The 13,896-nt window shown below is 40.9% G+C and overlaps 1 protein-coding gene across 1 annotated transcript in view; it reads right to left on the bottom strand.

The window, feature by feature from the left end:
* DOK6 (docking protein 6) overlaps positions 1-13,349 on the bottom strand; it is a 270,560-nt gene extending 257,211 nt beyond the window's left edge. The window contains exon 1 of the mRNA XM_080381166.1: positions 3,160-13,349. Within this exon, the coding sequence (XP_080237292.1) occupies positions 3,160-3,225 (66 nt within the window). The 5' untranslated portion in view covers positions 3,226-13,349. The remainder of the gene's footprint in view (positions 1-3,159) is intronic.
* Positions 13,350-13,896: the final 547 nt, after the last annotated feature.

The following is a 13,896-nucleotide window of genomic DNA, read 5'->3' as shown; positions in this document are numbered from 1 at the left end:
ATATAACATGAAGAACTTCTATTTTACAAAGCATAAAAACAATACAAGAGGGCAATCAGAAGACGACTTATGACTTGGGTTGTTGAAAACTAAATTCTTGGAAAAGTAAATTCTACCAGAAAGTTCACACCACATCAAAGGTTGTTGTTGGAGTTTGTTAATAAAATTAAATATGCCATCTGATTTCGTTCTACGGTATTATGTCACTCAGTTTTACCTGAAATTTCACAGGCTGCATTATATTTAAGTATCTTCCATTTGATTCTCAGCCAGGGCTCCCTTAGTCACAAAACAAGACAGAATAAAAGCTGCACTGGAAGAATTTCTGTAATGAGTTGGCTACCAGCCTAAGGGATAGACTCGAGCAATAAAACTAATTCTAGCACTAAAATCGGTATTAGTCACCTCAGCTGTCCAAGTTCTAATCAATCTACTTTTCAGGAGACATTGAAATATAGACTGTAGACCATTATGACAAAAAAAAAATATATATAGGTATCAGTGACTTCCAGTGTGTAAGAATGAAACATAACCAGCAAGAGATACAATTATATTTCCATATTCAAAATGCAGCCTTAGTTTCCAGAACCCATATCTCTCTTCCATCCTTTCAATATTTTTTGGAGGTTAAAAATATTTATTTCTTAACAGACATTTCTATCCCTAAAAACTGATGCATTCACCTACATTTTGACAGCTCTAGTGTAATTCATTAAGGTATGGACTTGAAGATAGACATAAGGGGAAAAAAAATACAAATCTTTAATGTTTCACTTGGTGAATGAAAATTGCATTAATTTAGAAATTCAGCCACAAGAATCCAATTACCTATGGATATATACACGCATATTCATACCTTTCAACCATGATACTAACTTAAGTTTTGATGCTATTTCCTATAAAATATAATCCATTTTACATTGTACTTAATAGATTTATTCAGATGTGCATCCCCATACGTCACATTTAAGCTTATACTACCACCTGCCTGAGGCTGTGTAGTCTGAATTGTCACCCTCATACACATCTTCAGGAGAAGAACCTCCATAGACACTGTATGAACCGTTTCACTTCTGCTTTGGAAGTATGATAATCATTCTGACCATAATATCCACTCCAAAAAATGCAGTTATGTGTCTCCCCACCAAAAAAACCTTCAGATTAATGTCTTCAAAACAAAATATTCAAGCTACTTAAGATACGCTGCAATGAAATAACACTGTATTCATAATTTTGTTTTCACAAGTCAGCAGGTATCATTCATGACTACTGTAATATGTGCTCTACATTTGTTGCATATATGCTATACACATAGGTATATAAAAGTATTTGCATATATAGAGATACGCATATACATAATTTCACACTTAAAGGACTCCGAGATTCCTTCAAATACAGATTTGCAAATCAAATAGATTAACTCTGCTTGCAACTACCAACATCATGGTACGATACCATCATCTCACTGCTTTGTGTTGCGCCCATCTAATAACACTGCTGAGCCAGGGAAAAACTAATGAGCAAAGGTTTAAGCAGAGGACTGCCAGAAATGAACTAAGGCTTAGAAATTGCCTCTTCAGATAGTCTAATGCTTGACCGATACATGGAGTGACTCTGGGGTTGCAAAATCTTTAATAAGAGCAGCCATTCTCTTTGGATTTACACCATCTCTCAAACATATAGAGTTGGTGCTATTAAGGGTCCAGACCAAACTCTTCTGTGCTCTCTTGGAATTAACAGCCCTGCCAAGGCAGCAAAGTGTTCCAAAGGTCAATTTATGATTGCTTTCCCACCATCCTGCATACCGTGTCTGCAAGCAAAGCACAGCATCTGGGGGGAAGGAAGAAGGGGGGAGGAGGAAGAGATAAATATTAGCACTATGATAAGCGCGCAGAGCACGACTTGGCGGAGAGCGATTTCATATGGCCCCTGCTCCGTTAGGTTTGGGGGAAGCAGGGAGAGGCAGCCCACCTCCCTGGAGGGGAGAACGGGTAGGGACCCCACACTTTTCTGCACGTCTGTAGAAAAAAAAAAATAAGGGTGATTCCAAAGAACAACCCCAGCCCTCCTCCCAGCCCCTGACATGTTAAGCCTCAAGCCCACAGGGACCCTGGTCTTTTGGGATTATTTGCAACACCATTAACTGTGCTAGACAGCAAGAGGCCTCAGGGCTTCCTGCTCCCCTCGAGCCTTCTCATTCTCACACATACAAAGGGCAGGAGACTCCCAATCTGCTGGGTGCCGGGACCAACCAAAGTTTAGGAAATCCTGGCCCCTGCACGCACTCAGCTCCAACTTCACTGCCTTTTCAAGGCCTGCTGTACCCCATCAGGGAAAGTGCCCACGGCCAGTCTGGTAACACCGCGCTACCTTCGGCCTGGCTGCGCATCCCAGCGGGCACCGAGGCCAGCCATCCTTGGCTGAGGGCCTGCCCCTAATTTTGACCGCTGTCAGCCTCTGCATCTGCCTTTCAGCCCATGCGGCCGTCACCCCCTTCCCTCCCTGCCTGTCCCCCGTCCCGCTGCAGGCTCCAGCCCCACGCACCCCCGGGCACCAGCTCGTACGCAGCCCCCCACACCCCACTTTTCTCGGTTACTAGTGGGCTGCTCTGGTACCAGCCTCCAATATTTTCAGACCTTGCCCCGATTAAAGACATGCCTTTCCCAAATCGGGAGAGGGAGGCAGAGAGGGTGGGAGAACCTGCACAAAGTTTTTACAGACCCTGCCTGCGCCTTCCCCCCCCACCCCCCCGAGCCCCCGCCGGGAGCAGCAGGGCGAGGGGCGGCGCGGGGACGGGTGTCTGTCCGGCCTGGGCTGCGGGATTCGGGGAGGACGGAGGGACAGGGGCGCAGCTTTCCGCGGACAGTGACCCTGGAAGCCAGTCGCTGAGAAAGAAGGGAGGAGCGGCGCCTTCCCGGAGATAGAGAGAGGGGCGAAGCCGGCTGGCCCCCTCCGAGATACAATGGCAGCGCATCCCCACCGACCCCTACGGAGAAGGAAGCCAAGTCCGAGCAGCGGCAGCAGCAGCGGCAGCAGCAGGTCGCCGCGCCCCGCGCTGTCGGCCCCCGCCCGGGGCACCGCCGACCCCCAGGCCGGTAAGGCGGCCGCCACCGCCTCGCCCCCAACCCGGCCAGGCGGGCGAAGGGAGAGCTCACTTACCCCCAGCTTCCTGCTGCGGATTTTCACGTAGCCCTGCTTGACTATATCGTTAAAGTTGGAGGCCATGGCCAGCGTTGTCTGCTTCCTCCCCTCCGCGCCCAGAGTCGTCGTCGCCGCCGTCGTCGTCCTCCGCCGCCGCCGCCGCCTCCTCCCCCGGGCCCTCCCGGGTGCCGCCGGCCGCCGGCTCCCGAGGCACCTCTGGCATCCAGGCAGCGGCAAGCGCCGCGCTCTGCTCCGTGCCGCGTTCCTCCCGCGGCCGCGCCGCTCCGCTCCGCGCCGCCCCGGGGGGCGGGGGGCGGCCGCCCCGCTCCGCTCTTCCGCCGGCGCCTCGCTTCCCCCGCCCCGCCGCACCGGCCGCCGTCCCGCTCCCCTCTGCCCGGCGGCTGCCCGCGCCTACGGCCGGGGAGGCGGGCGGGGTGGCGGGCGGAGCGGAGCGGGGACACCGCCCCCGGCGCCGCGGCCGCGGAACCCGCCTCCAGCGCTGGCCCTGCCCGCCGCCGGGGGCCGGGGGCCGCCTGGGCTGCAGTCAGTGGTGCCGGCGCGGGTGCCCTGAGCCGGGTGCGGGGTGACACCCCCCCGGCCCCCGGGCATGGCGCGGGCTGAGGGCAGGCGCCCTCCTCGGCCCTGGCGGTGTTACCCGCGGCCACGGCTCTCCAGGCTGCCGGAGCGCCCTGGCCGCGGCAGCCTCCGCTCGGCTGGCCGATCCCTTCGAAACGCGGCCCAGGAGAGCATCTTCTGAGCGTCTCCTCAGGAAGCCGCGTAGACCCCACCACCAACCGCTGAAATACTGTGTCAGTACAACTAACTCAGTGAAGCAAACATCTAAACTACAAAAGTTAAAAAACAATGGCACAAGTCCATCAGAATTTGAAAAATGAGGTGTAGCACATAGGCGTTCTGTGCCCTCCGCAGTGATGACCGTGTCTTTAGTTACTTATGCTGCTCATTGAGGCAGATCTAGCAGAGCGAATGACTTCTGAGAAAAACAGATAATGTTTAGAAACAACAACAACACAAAAAACTAATTGCTTGTGTTTGCTTTAGGTATGTGCAAACCATGATGGACAAGAATAAACCTAAACTGTTTGAGAAAGAAAAACTACAAAGGTATGGGAATGACAAAGAGAGTGCATTACTGTGGTTCTGTAAATCATACTTCATAAACACTTCCAGTGCAAAAGGTTCGATTTTTATGATAAGCTTAAATAAAACCTTCATAAGCTCTTCTCCTAGATACCTACTTTTTATGGCACCATACTGCCCTGAAGTTTTATGAATCAGCAATTTGCAGCATACAGTGTCCTGTAGACTGGGGCAATTAAACATATTTCTATAGCTGAAAGCTCGTCAGATTTATTTCAGATTTTCAAAAACAATAGACAATATTCTTAGCAAATGGATAATGACATTTGTTATAACTTAGCTGGTTTTGCCTGTCTAACCTTCTGCAAATTAGACTTTCTCTGTAAAAAAAAATTCTGAGCTTACATGTAGAGATTAATCTTGCAGGAAATAAGAAAGATACAATCTAGAAAATTAAGTGCCGTGCTTGGGTGATGGAATTATAAGGAAAAGCTTTGTAGCTTGACTCTAGCTGGAGTACTGCATCCAGCTCTGGAGCCCTGAGCACAGGGAAGACATGGACCTGTTGGAGCGAGTTCAGAGGAGGGCCACAGAAATTATCAGAGGGATGGAACACCGCTCCTATGAAAGCTGAGAGAGTTGGGGTTTTCCAGCCTGGAGAAGTGAAGGCTCCAGCGAGACCTTATATCAGCCTTCCAGTACCTGAAGGAAGCCTACAAGAAAGCTGGAGAGGGACTTTTTACAAGAACATGTAGGGATAGGACAAGGGGTAATGGCTTTAAACTGAAAGACAATAGATTTAGATGAGATATTAGGAAGAATTTCTTTACTGTGAGTGTGGCATGACACTGGCACAGGTTGCCGAGAGAGGTGGTAGATGCCCCGTCCCTGGAAACATTCAGGGTCAGGCTGGATGGGGCTCTGAGCAACGTGATCTAGTTGAAGATGTCCCTGCTCCTTGCTGGGCAGTTGGACTAGATGAACTTTAAGGGTCCTTTCTAACCCAAACTCTTCTATGATTCTACAGTTCTATATAGGGTAAGTAGGAGATAAAAGAGAAATCTGGATGTTTCTGATTTCCACATTTTAAACTTTCCTGAGAGTATTTTTGCTAGCCCATCATAAACCAGGTATACAATCTCATTTAAAAAAAAAGAAAAAATAATAAACCCCCCCAAAAAGAATCTTAATATTATGATCTAAGGAATCTTGTATCTTCATTGACTGCTGTTGTCTCTACATCCAAGTCTAAAGAGTGTGAAAATTATGACACTAGACCAAGAAAATTCTCTTTCCCCAGAATAAACCTTATTATTTTATTTTTCCTGAATTATTTGTGAAAGTTAATTAATAATGGTGAAACAGATGAAAATGTACCTGTTCTTTTATTTTCTAGTAACTTGATTCCCAATTGTATGAGTTTTGGAACATCTGGTAGGAGTAATATTCTTCATTACTTTTATCCAAGCAAAAATGTCTATATAATTACAAAATTGTTTATAAACTATACCATCATAAAAAAGAATAGAGAAAAATAATTAGCCCGTATTCAGTTGTGGCTTCCTAGATATTTCTAGTGAAATGTCAAAAGGATATTTTAAGTTTGAACTTCTACTTTGGGCAGAATATGATTTCTTCCTTAATTTATCTTTTAATGATATGTCAAATCAGAATATTCGGTGATTTTAGAGAGAAAATTGTGATATGCCGAAAATAGAATCCTTTCAAGACACCTTACAACATATTAAATACAAGCTTTGTTCAAAATGAGACTAGCAATTGTTTAAAGTACAGAAAGCTCTTGAAGGATCAGAAAGGAGAGGAACACTTCCTTTCAATTGCTACCAGAAAAGTACATAATCCTATTCAATTAACTGGCAAAAAGACATTTCCTTTACAGATTAACCCTGAAAAATTCATAAGTTTATAGACTTTGTTTCACATGCAGTCCCTGCCCGCTTTTCACCACCTCTCAGCTATGCAAAAATTGATTTGTAGGGTCTGAGAAAAATTGTATGTGTCCTCAAATCGAGGTAGAGGTAATGGTATGATTTTTTAATTATTTTTTTTAAGATTATGCTGTATACCGTACAAAAGGGGCAGCAGTTTCAGAACATACAGCATTCCTGTGCATTTTTTAGTTTTTCAATCTGTGCAGCAAGAGGTAACAATACAGCAGAACTTGTGTCACCTCCCAAACATACATGTCGTCAGAACTCTGCTGTATGAAAAATTTCCTGCAAGTGAAATTGAAGAAGGTGGTATATTTCCAAAGCTAACTGACATTTATTCTTGACTATATTATTTTATCATATAACATGCATGGAAAATGGTTTTGATGGCATAGATAATAATATCTCTATTAATAATTTTCAGCAGTTCCCCCCCCCATTATTTATTAATGCTCTTGTATTTTTCTTTAAAATCCATGTATGAATAGCATTACATTTATTTATTTATTTATTTATAATAAAATGCAATAAAAGACAAGCAAAATACTTGTAAAATACAAAGCATTTTCATTTTGCATTGTACAGAGTGTAAACTAGCCAGCTTGAGCTTATAAAATAATTGGTGTGGTATTTATTTTCAGCTGCTTTGGATAGCGGCAGTCAGAATGATCAAATATTTATTTGCATATGGGTCTAATTGGCAGCTTGTGGCACAAATACATAGCAAGGCCACTCTGTATTATGGGAAGACATCTGAACTGTCTTGTTACTTCCCCGCAAAAATAGTCTTGTGGTCATAACACATTCATACACCATATTTGCTGTGAAAGTCACAACTTCATAAGGAAGATTCCCCAAAGCAGTCACCTCAAATGCTTTACCCTGTTTTTCTTCAGAAATCTCGGGAAGGCAAATGTTCTCAGAAACTTAACAGGCACAAACTCAATGGAGCCACAAAAATGAGACAGGAAAAACAGTATGATTCCTTCTGAAGAATATATTGCCATGAATGAATTCCTTATATATTTTGTAAAAGATTATTTCTGATATGCCTCTTGGTATGAAATCATGATTTGGAAAGGGAAGTGATTCAGCAGGTAATCAAGTCACAAATAATTTCAAGCAGAGAAGTTAATTTCTAGTCTACCTAACATAAGTGCAATCAAATCTAATACTATTTTGGACAGACAATATGTATTGCCATTTGCTTCTGTCAGAAAGTAATTAATTTAAATGAAATTATCTTCACCTGTGCTTGCTTGACAAAATGAATGAATTTTGGCACTATATATTTTAAATCTGACTTTGTATGCCCCCTGTTTGTGAATGATTCAAATTCATGAACAGTTCTCCAGAGACAGTTATCAGTGTTTGAATTTTCTAACCAGGATGAATTTTCACCACACTCGCCAAAGAGCAGCACAGAGAGCTCCCTCCCAGTTTTTAGCAAAGCAAGCTGATGCCCCCTCTTCTTCTCTGACCAAGTATCAGCTGAGTCTAAAGGAAAATCTCTGGTTAAAAGTTTATCAGGGAACTGACAGTTAGTATTTAATCAAGACACCTGATAAAAACCATGTTCTCACCTAAAGCCATTTCCAACATAAAATAAACAGTAATTTTTATTATGAAAATATGAATTTGCATAGGCAATGCCAAGAAAGAAACATTAACTTAATGTATTATTAATGTGTTGGAAGCCTATCTTCAGCTTGGCTTTGGACAATTATTTCACTCTAACCCATAAATCACATACTAACCAGAGTCCTTTGTGAACTAGCATGAAACATAAATCACCTAGATAGACAACATTTAAAAACTATTGTTTTCCATGAGCATTGTAAAAAGCAAAGCCCTTAGTTCCTGCGTGAAACTGCATGCATATTTATTACTGCCTTACTATGCAGACCCATAGTGCATAGTCTTTCATCCCCCAAATACAGGGTAGTCAGGTAGGCTAATATCTTACCCTGTTGATTCTGACCTGTGTCAAAAAGGTTAAAAAAAAGTGACATCTTGTTTATAGGGTGATATATTATAGCTGATTAGTCTGGTTGTGGAGATCAAAAAAGGGAATATTGTCATCTCTGCTTTTCTGTCAGAGCTAGCGAGAGTCTAATCTCTGCTCCCCTGAGACTCTGCCTTTTGACACAAATCATAATTTATTCTTTTTGCTCTTTGCCCCAAAACAAGAAATACCATGGGCATGCTTGGGGCCCCAGTACCTGAGTTGGCAAACTAACTTTGTTTTGACAGATGTGTTCTCTCAGAGGTAACTACAGCAGCCTGAGGCATTACTTTTCCCAGATGTCTGCCCCAGTCCAGATTTGGAAAGCAGTGCTCTCTAGCAGGGATATTAGAAGTGTATGTACACTGGTTTTATCGTAAAGTGCTTAGGCTGATATATTTGACTATGAAGTGCAATATCCAAGAGTAAGATACTTTGCCTCTGCTTATGGGGAAATGTTTTGAATTAAGGCAGTTAAATCTTAAAGAACCCATTAAGCCTAATCCCCCTGCAAAAAAATATAGCTATAAACCCAATGATTTTCTGACTGGCTTCTGCCAGTTTCTAGACATGAAACATGAATACCACTAAGTGTTCGATTTAAAACAATGTGTTTGGCATTTTACCTATGATACTCCAACAATCTTCAGAAACAGATGCAGGAAAACTTTTAGGGAATGAAATCACGTTTTGTGTATAAAGTGTTATTTTCCATTATTATTATTATTATTATTATTATTATTATTATTATTATTATTATTATCTTGAAAGACTCAAAGGTTAAACTTAGTGAAGTACACTTAAGCTTGAAGACAAACTTGAATTCTGATTCTTCAAAGTTTTCTGTCATGGGAAGTCCTGTTTAATACACCTATTAATTCCACCTACTTACTACCTTTCTTCATATTTTCTATGGCTTTCTAGCATATAAATTGTCAGATTTATCCCCTGTTAATGAAAAGAATTACAGTGGAACAAAAGCTACCAAATTCATTCTAAGCATATTCTATTCGTACAATTCCTTCCTCTCCCACAGGGAAATTATGATATTGACCTAACTGTTTGTCCACCAGTTCTGTCCTTGAAGATAACCTTTAAATCTGGTCTTGTGATAGTCTCAACAAAAAGAAATTTCCTTCCAAACTAAACAGAGAATTAACATAGGAAAGAGGGCTATTCATTTTAAATTTCTTATAAAGAATAAGTTTTTATGAATGTCTCCAGAAATATGCACAAGTTAAAAACAGCCGAAACCCAAGAACGTGATAATGAAGATGTAGGATAGAAATGCTAACTGAAGAACCTTAAGAAGGTGGAGAAAAGGGACTGACTGTAACACAATGAAGTGTCTCAGTGTTGAATTTTGCAAACTAGGAAGCAGTCTCCCAAGACACAAGTGAAAGCTAGGACAGTCTAGCTTAGCGTATTTTTATGTATAGTTGTCCCATCCTTTCTTTTTCTTCCCCATCTCCCTGATGAGAGGGGACAGCAAGTACTTGAGAAAATAGGAGGAAGAGAGATCTGCCTTAAATTTAAAGGAGATTCCAGCTTGACCTAACAGAAGGAGGAGCGGAATCTAGCTAAGATGCTGAGGACCAAAAAGTGGCTTTTGTTAAACATAGCCTTCATCATGCATTTTGTTGCTTTTTTTTTTTTTTTCTCTGTATTTTTGTGGTATTGTTGTAACTCTATGCTTGAAGGAAATTGCAATCTTTTAGCCTTAAATTTTGTCTAGCGGGAAAGCTGACTATTAGTGGTCATATACAAGCTAATAGATTTCATTACTACAGCTGTAGTGAGCCTGTTCTCAAGACTCAGGAATTCTAATGTTTTAATATCCATATTGCTCCAAAATGTCAAAACAGAAATACGTACCTCCACTTGCATTGTATAGACTAGCTGGGAGCTGCAAGTGTGGAGATCTGAGGAAAGGAAATAACAAGATTTAGGTAGGAAAGCTTTGCACGTGCAGGGAGATGCTGGGAAACATGTCTAAGTAGGATCATCCTTGAGAACATGCTAAGGATCCTTGTGAAGCCTAGCAGACAACCCAGTCTGGTGGGAATAAAAAAAAATGAAAGGTGGATAGTAGCTTACAAATTCTGTGAAAACTGATGTCAGGTAAAGAACAAAAATGGTAACTAGTCCTATCAGGTAAGGGAAGGCAAGTAAAGTTCATCTGCCATGTATTCAGCATTGCTGTTACCTTCTGATCAGTCCCCATAATCACACACTGGACTATATACAGCATGAACCTCCTATGTCCAGGTGTTGCAGGAGATAGCAGGTGAGTTGTGATTACCGAGGCTAGGACTTCTAATAGAGGAGATAAATCACAAATTCCTAGCAGTCTAGAGTGCATTGGTTTTGCTCACAAAGTGACTTGCTTAAAATCCAGCTGCACTGACAGCACACCAGCCTCTCACACTGTGAACAGCCCCTGCAGCCTGAGAAAGGCATCTGGATGCATAGCTTTTCCATGCTCACACAAACAAAATTTTTGCCTTCATATATTTCAAAGTGGCCCTTGCAGATATCAGATATTTCAGAATATGGTATTACTAACGGTAGTGGAGGAGATAACTGTCCCAAACCCACTGCCTCAGCATCGTATCTCACAACATTTACCACAAAACATACTGAAGCTTTAGAGAACTGGATGAAGCACCTCCCCCAGGAGAGTGTACAAACCCGCTGTTTCATAAACCTTTGATCGTCTGAGAATATCCTGGGAACACCATACCCCAACTGGTGCATATTCCACTGTTGTGTGGGTGTATCTGGACTGACGCTACCAAACAGATGTCAGATTTGCAGAGGGGTTATGTGGTTGCACTCAGTACCTGTAACTTTCACATGGCTAGACTGAGACTCACAGAGTCCCAAACAAAAGTTTTGAGCTTGTGGGGAGGTCTGATTGTCATAACATTTTGGGTAGGGTCCAAGAGCTGGGGATTATACTGCATTTTTATAAACCCTAACATGACTGTGCCTTTGAATCCAGTGAGAAACCCAGCACCAATCTAGTAAAGTTTGCAGAAATTGTGGTTGCAGCCTGCATTCTCCCTGGGCAGATACTGACTCCTACTCTGCACAACCCCAGCAATTCTAGCCCAGGTTTTCTGCGTGGGCAGGTAGGGAACGGCAGGAGGAAAAACCTATTTCAGTCCTCACAGCAATGTGCTTTCCACTGGAAACAGAGCATCATGTTATGTTGCTGTTTCTAATGTGTTACCAAGTCATCATTCCTCACCCTCCATTTCTTGCCATATCAGGTAGAGTAGGCGGTAGGCACCCCTTCAGGGAATGTACAGTGTAAAATATAAGTATTCCCCTACTTATCTCAAAACACGTATATGTATGGTTTCACAACTTAATCTTACCTGAATGCCTTTGCAAAATGGTTCAATATTAACACCACCGACTTTCCATAAATCTTTAGAAGTAATAAAGGTATTACATATGTAGCTAATTGCCAATCCTTAATATTTTAAGGTTCATACTTAATACTATTTTTGTAGTTAATACAATTTTTTCCCCTGTGTGGAACAGTTGAAGCTGCAGCTTGAGAAAATAGAAAATGGATAGACTTTTTTTTTAAAAAAAATTGAATATATGAACATTATTCTGGGTCAAATAGTTCAAAAAAGGCTTTTCAGATGAGGTAAGTTTTCTCTGAAAAATTGCTGTCATTGCATTTGAAAACTTATGTGACATTTTAAGCTGAATGAGAAAATGTTCTTTAAAATTCACTCATTTGCCTCTAAATGTACATGTAAGTATGTGTTCATGCACAAATAAATGTACGGTCCAAAGTATAACTTATAATAGAACTGTTTTCATGCCCTAATAGTGCAATAAAGCTCTAGTGTATGCTTATAAAATGAAGTTAAGTATTTTATGAATGTTTAAAAATCACCCAGGAATCCATCAGCACCTGACTTAGTTGATTGCATATTTTTTTTTTTTAATATCTTCAATTTAGTTATACAGGTCTGGGCATCTAATTAATTATTTTGTTTCAAGGACAGTAATTTTAAAGGATTACTTCCCATGAACCTACCAGTTTGGAGTGCTAAATGTATTTTCATACAACTGTAATGATTTGATAGAAATTTCTGAGTTGATCATTTGTGAACGTCAGATATGCTATTACTTGCCTATCATCTTTTATTAGAAGGTAATGTTAGTATTTTCTCTTGCTGCCTGTGTTTTTTCTTTCTTTTTAACCACAGATGATCTAGGTTTTACCTTTTAAATGTGACCAACTATTCTAATCAGGAGCAAACATTACTTTTCATTTAAAAGATGAGATAATTACAACTGTTATACAATTTCTAGTAGGTATTATATTAATTGAAAAGTGAGATTTTTTTCTTTCTTCTCCAAATCTGCAATTCGTTCTTGTAAGACCAGCAATTTTTTTAATTGTTGCTTTTCTAGAAGGCGTACTTAGGTGGGAAACATTTATTAATTTAAAAATTGATATATTTTTATACTCCCCAGCTTGTTAATTTTGAAAACATTGCATGTTTGCTACAAATAAAATATTCCATCCTCTATGAAAGCCATCCCTGTTTGAAATGACAACCAGCATGGTGATGAAGGCTAGGCATCTGCCAAGATTAAAAAGAAGAGGAACTTAAAACAAGGCTTTTGAATTATATCCCTCATGATCTTTCCTCAGAACTCAATAAATAAATATTAATAGTGGGTATGAGACTCCAGGTCATGTTTTCAGAGCCTGGTGGGCAGTAGAGCAAACCTAAATATGGGTGATATAATAACCTTAAGTTAGATTACATTACATTGAAGAGAACCCAAATAATTCTTCATAGTTTTACTGATTATATGTCTGACTGGTCACATTGAGATTATTAAGGAAAGACACAGAAGAAAGACACCTAAGAAGAACTCAAGAGGCAAATTTAACATCCTATCTCATTAGAATCAAAACAGTTGCTTGTTTACCTTCTCTACTTTAACACAGCCCAGGAAAAGCTGCTCATTTGACCCCAGAAATAACACTTTGTTGAAAGCTTTGAAGAAAAAACCTTCAGACTCCTTCAGTGTACCCTTTATAACTTACTTCCATTAATATTCTCTAAGAATGTTATTTATTACATTAGGCTCTCAGTTCTACTTGCTACATGCAAAAAAATTTGTGTATTAACTTTAGATCAGCTTTTATTGTAATATACAGCTTTACTGTTATTACAGCTAAGTCTTGCATTTAATTTCCAATTAAAAACATATCTAACAAACAATCAAAACATTCAAACTTTTCAAAAATACTATGGTTTGGGTTTTTTTTTTATTTTTAATTTAACCAAAAAGTTCACTACTACTCACTACTAAGGAGTCTAGTGCTCACTGTGAGTAATAGAATAGTTCCCATGGATCAATATGCCTACAGCAAAATCCCTTCTAATAAACATCATAGATATTTGAAACTAAATCTTCTCTCCTTTGCAAAATGAAAGCGTCTAACTTAGGTCCACAGTAGATAATTGCTAAATGCAGGTTTGACGCACTATCTTCATCCTAACACCATCCTCATACTGTCACATGATCCCAACCAAAGAAGAGACATGGAAAACAAAGTCTCCTTTTCACTAATACCCTGTTTAAAAAAAAACACAGGGAAGTGGTTTCATTTAGTCTGCTAGTAGAAGGGTGATTTTTTAAATTAAGAAG

The sequence above is a fragment of the Falco punctatus genome, assembly GCF_963210335.1.
Source record: "Falco punctatus genome assembly, chromosome: 3".
NCBI classification, from domain to species: Eukaryota; Metazoa; Chordata; class Aves; order Falconiformes; family Falconidae; genus Falco; species Falco punctatus.
This window is presented reverse-complemented; position numbering and strand designations above follow the sequence as displayed.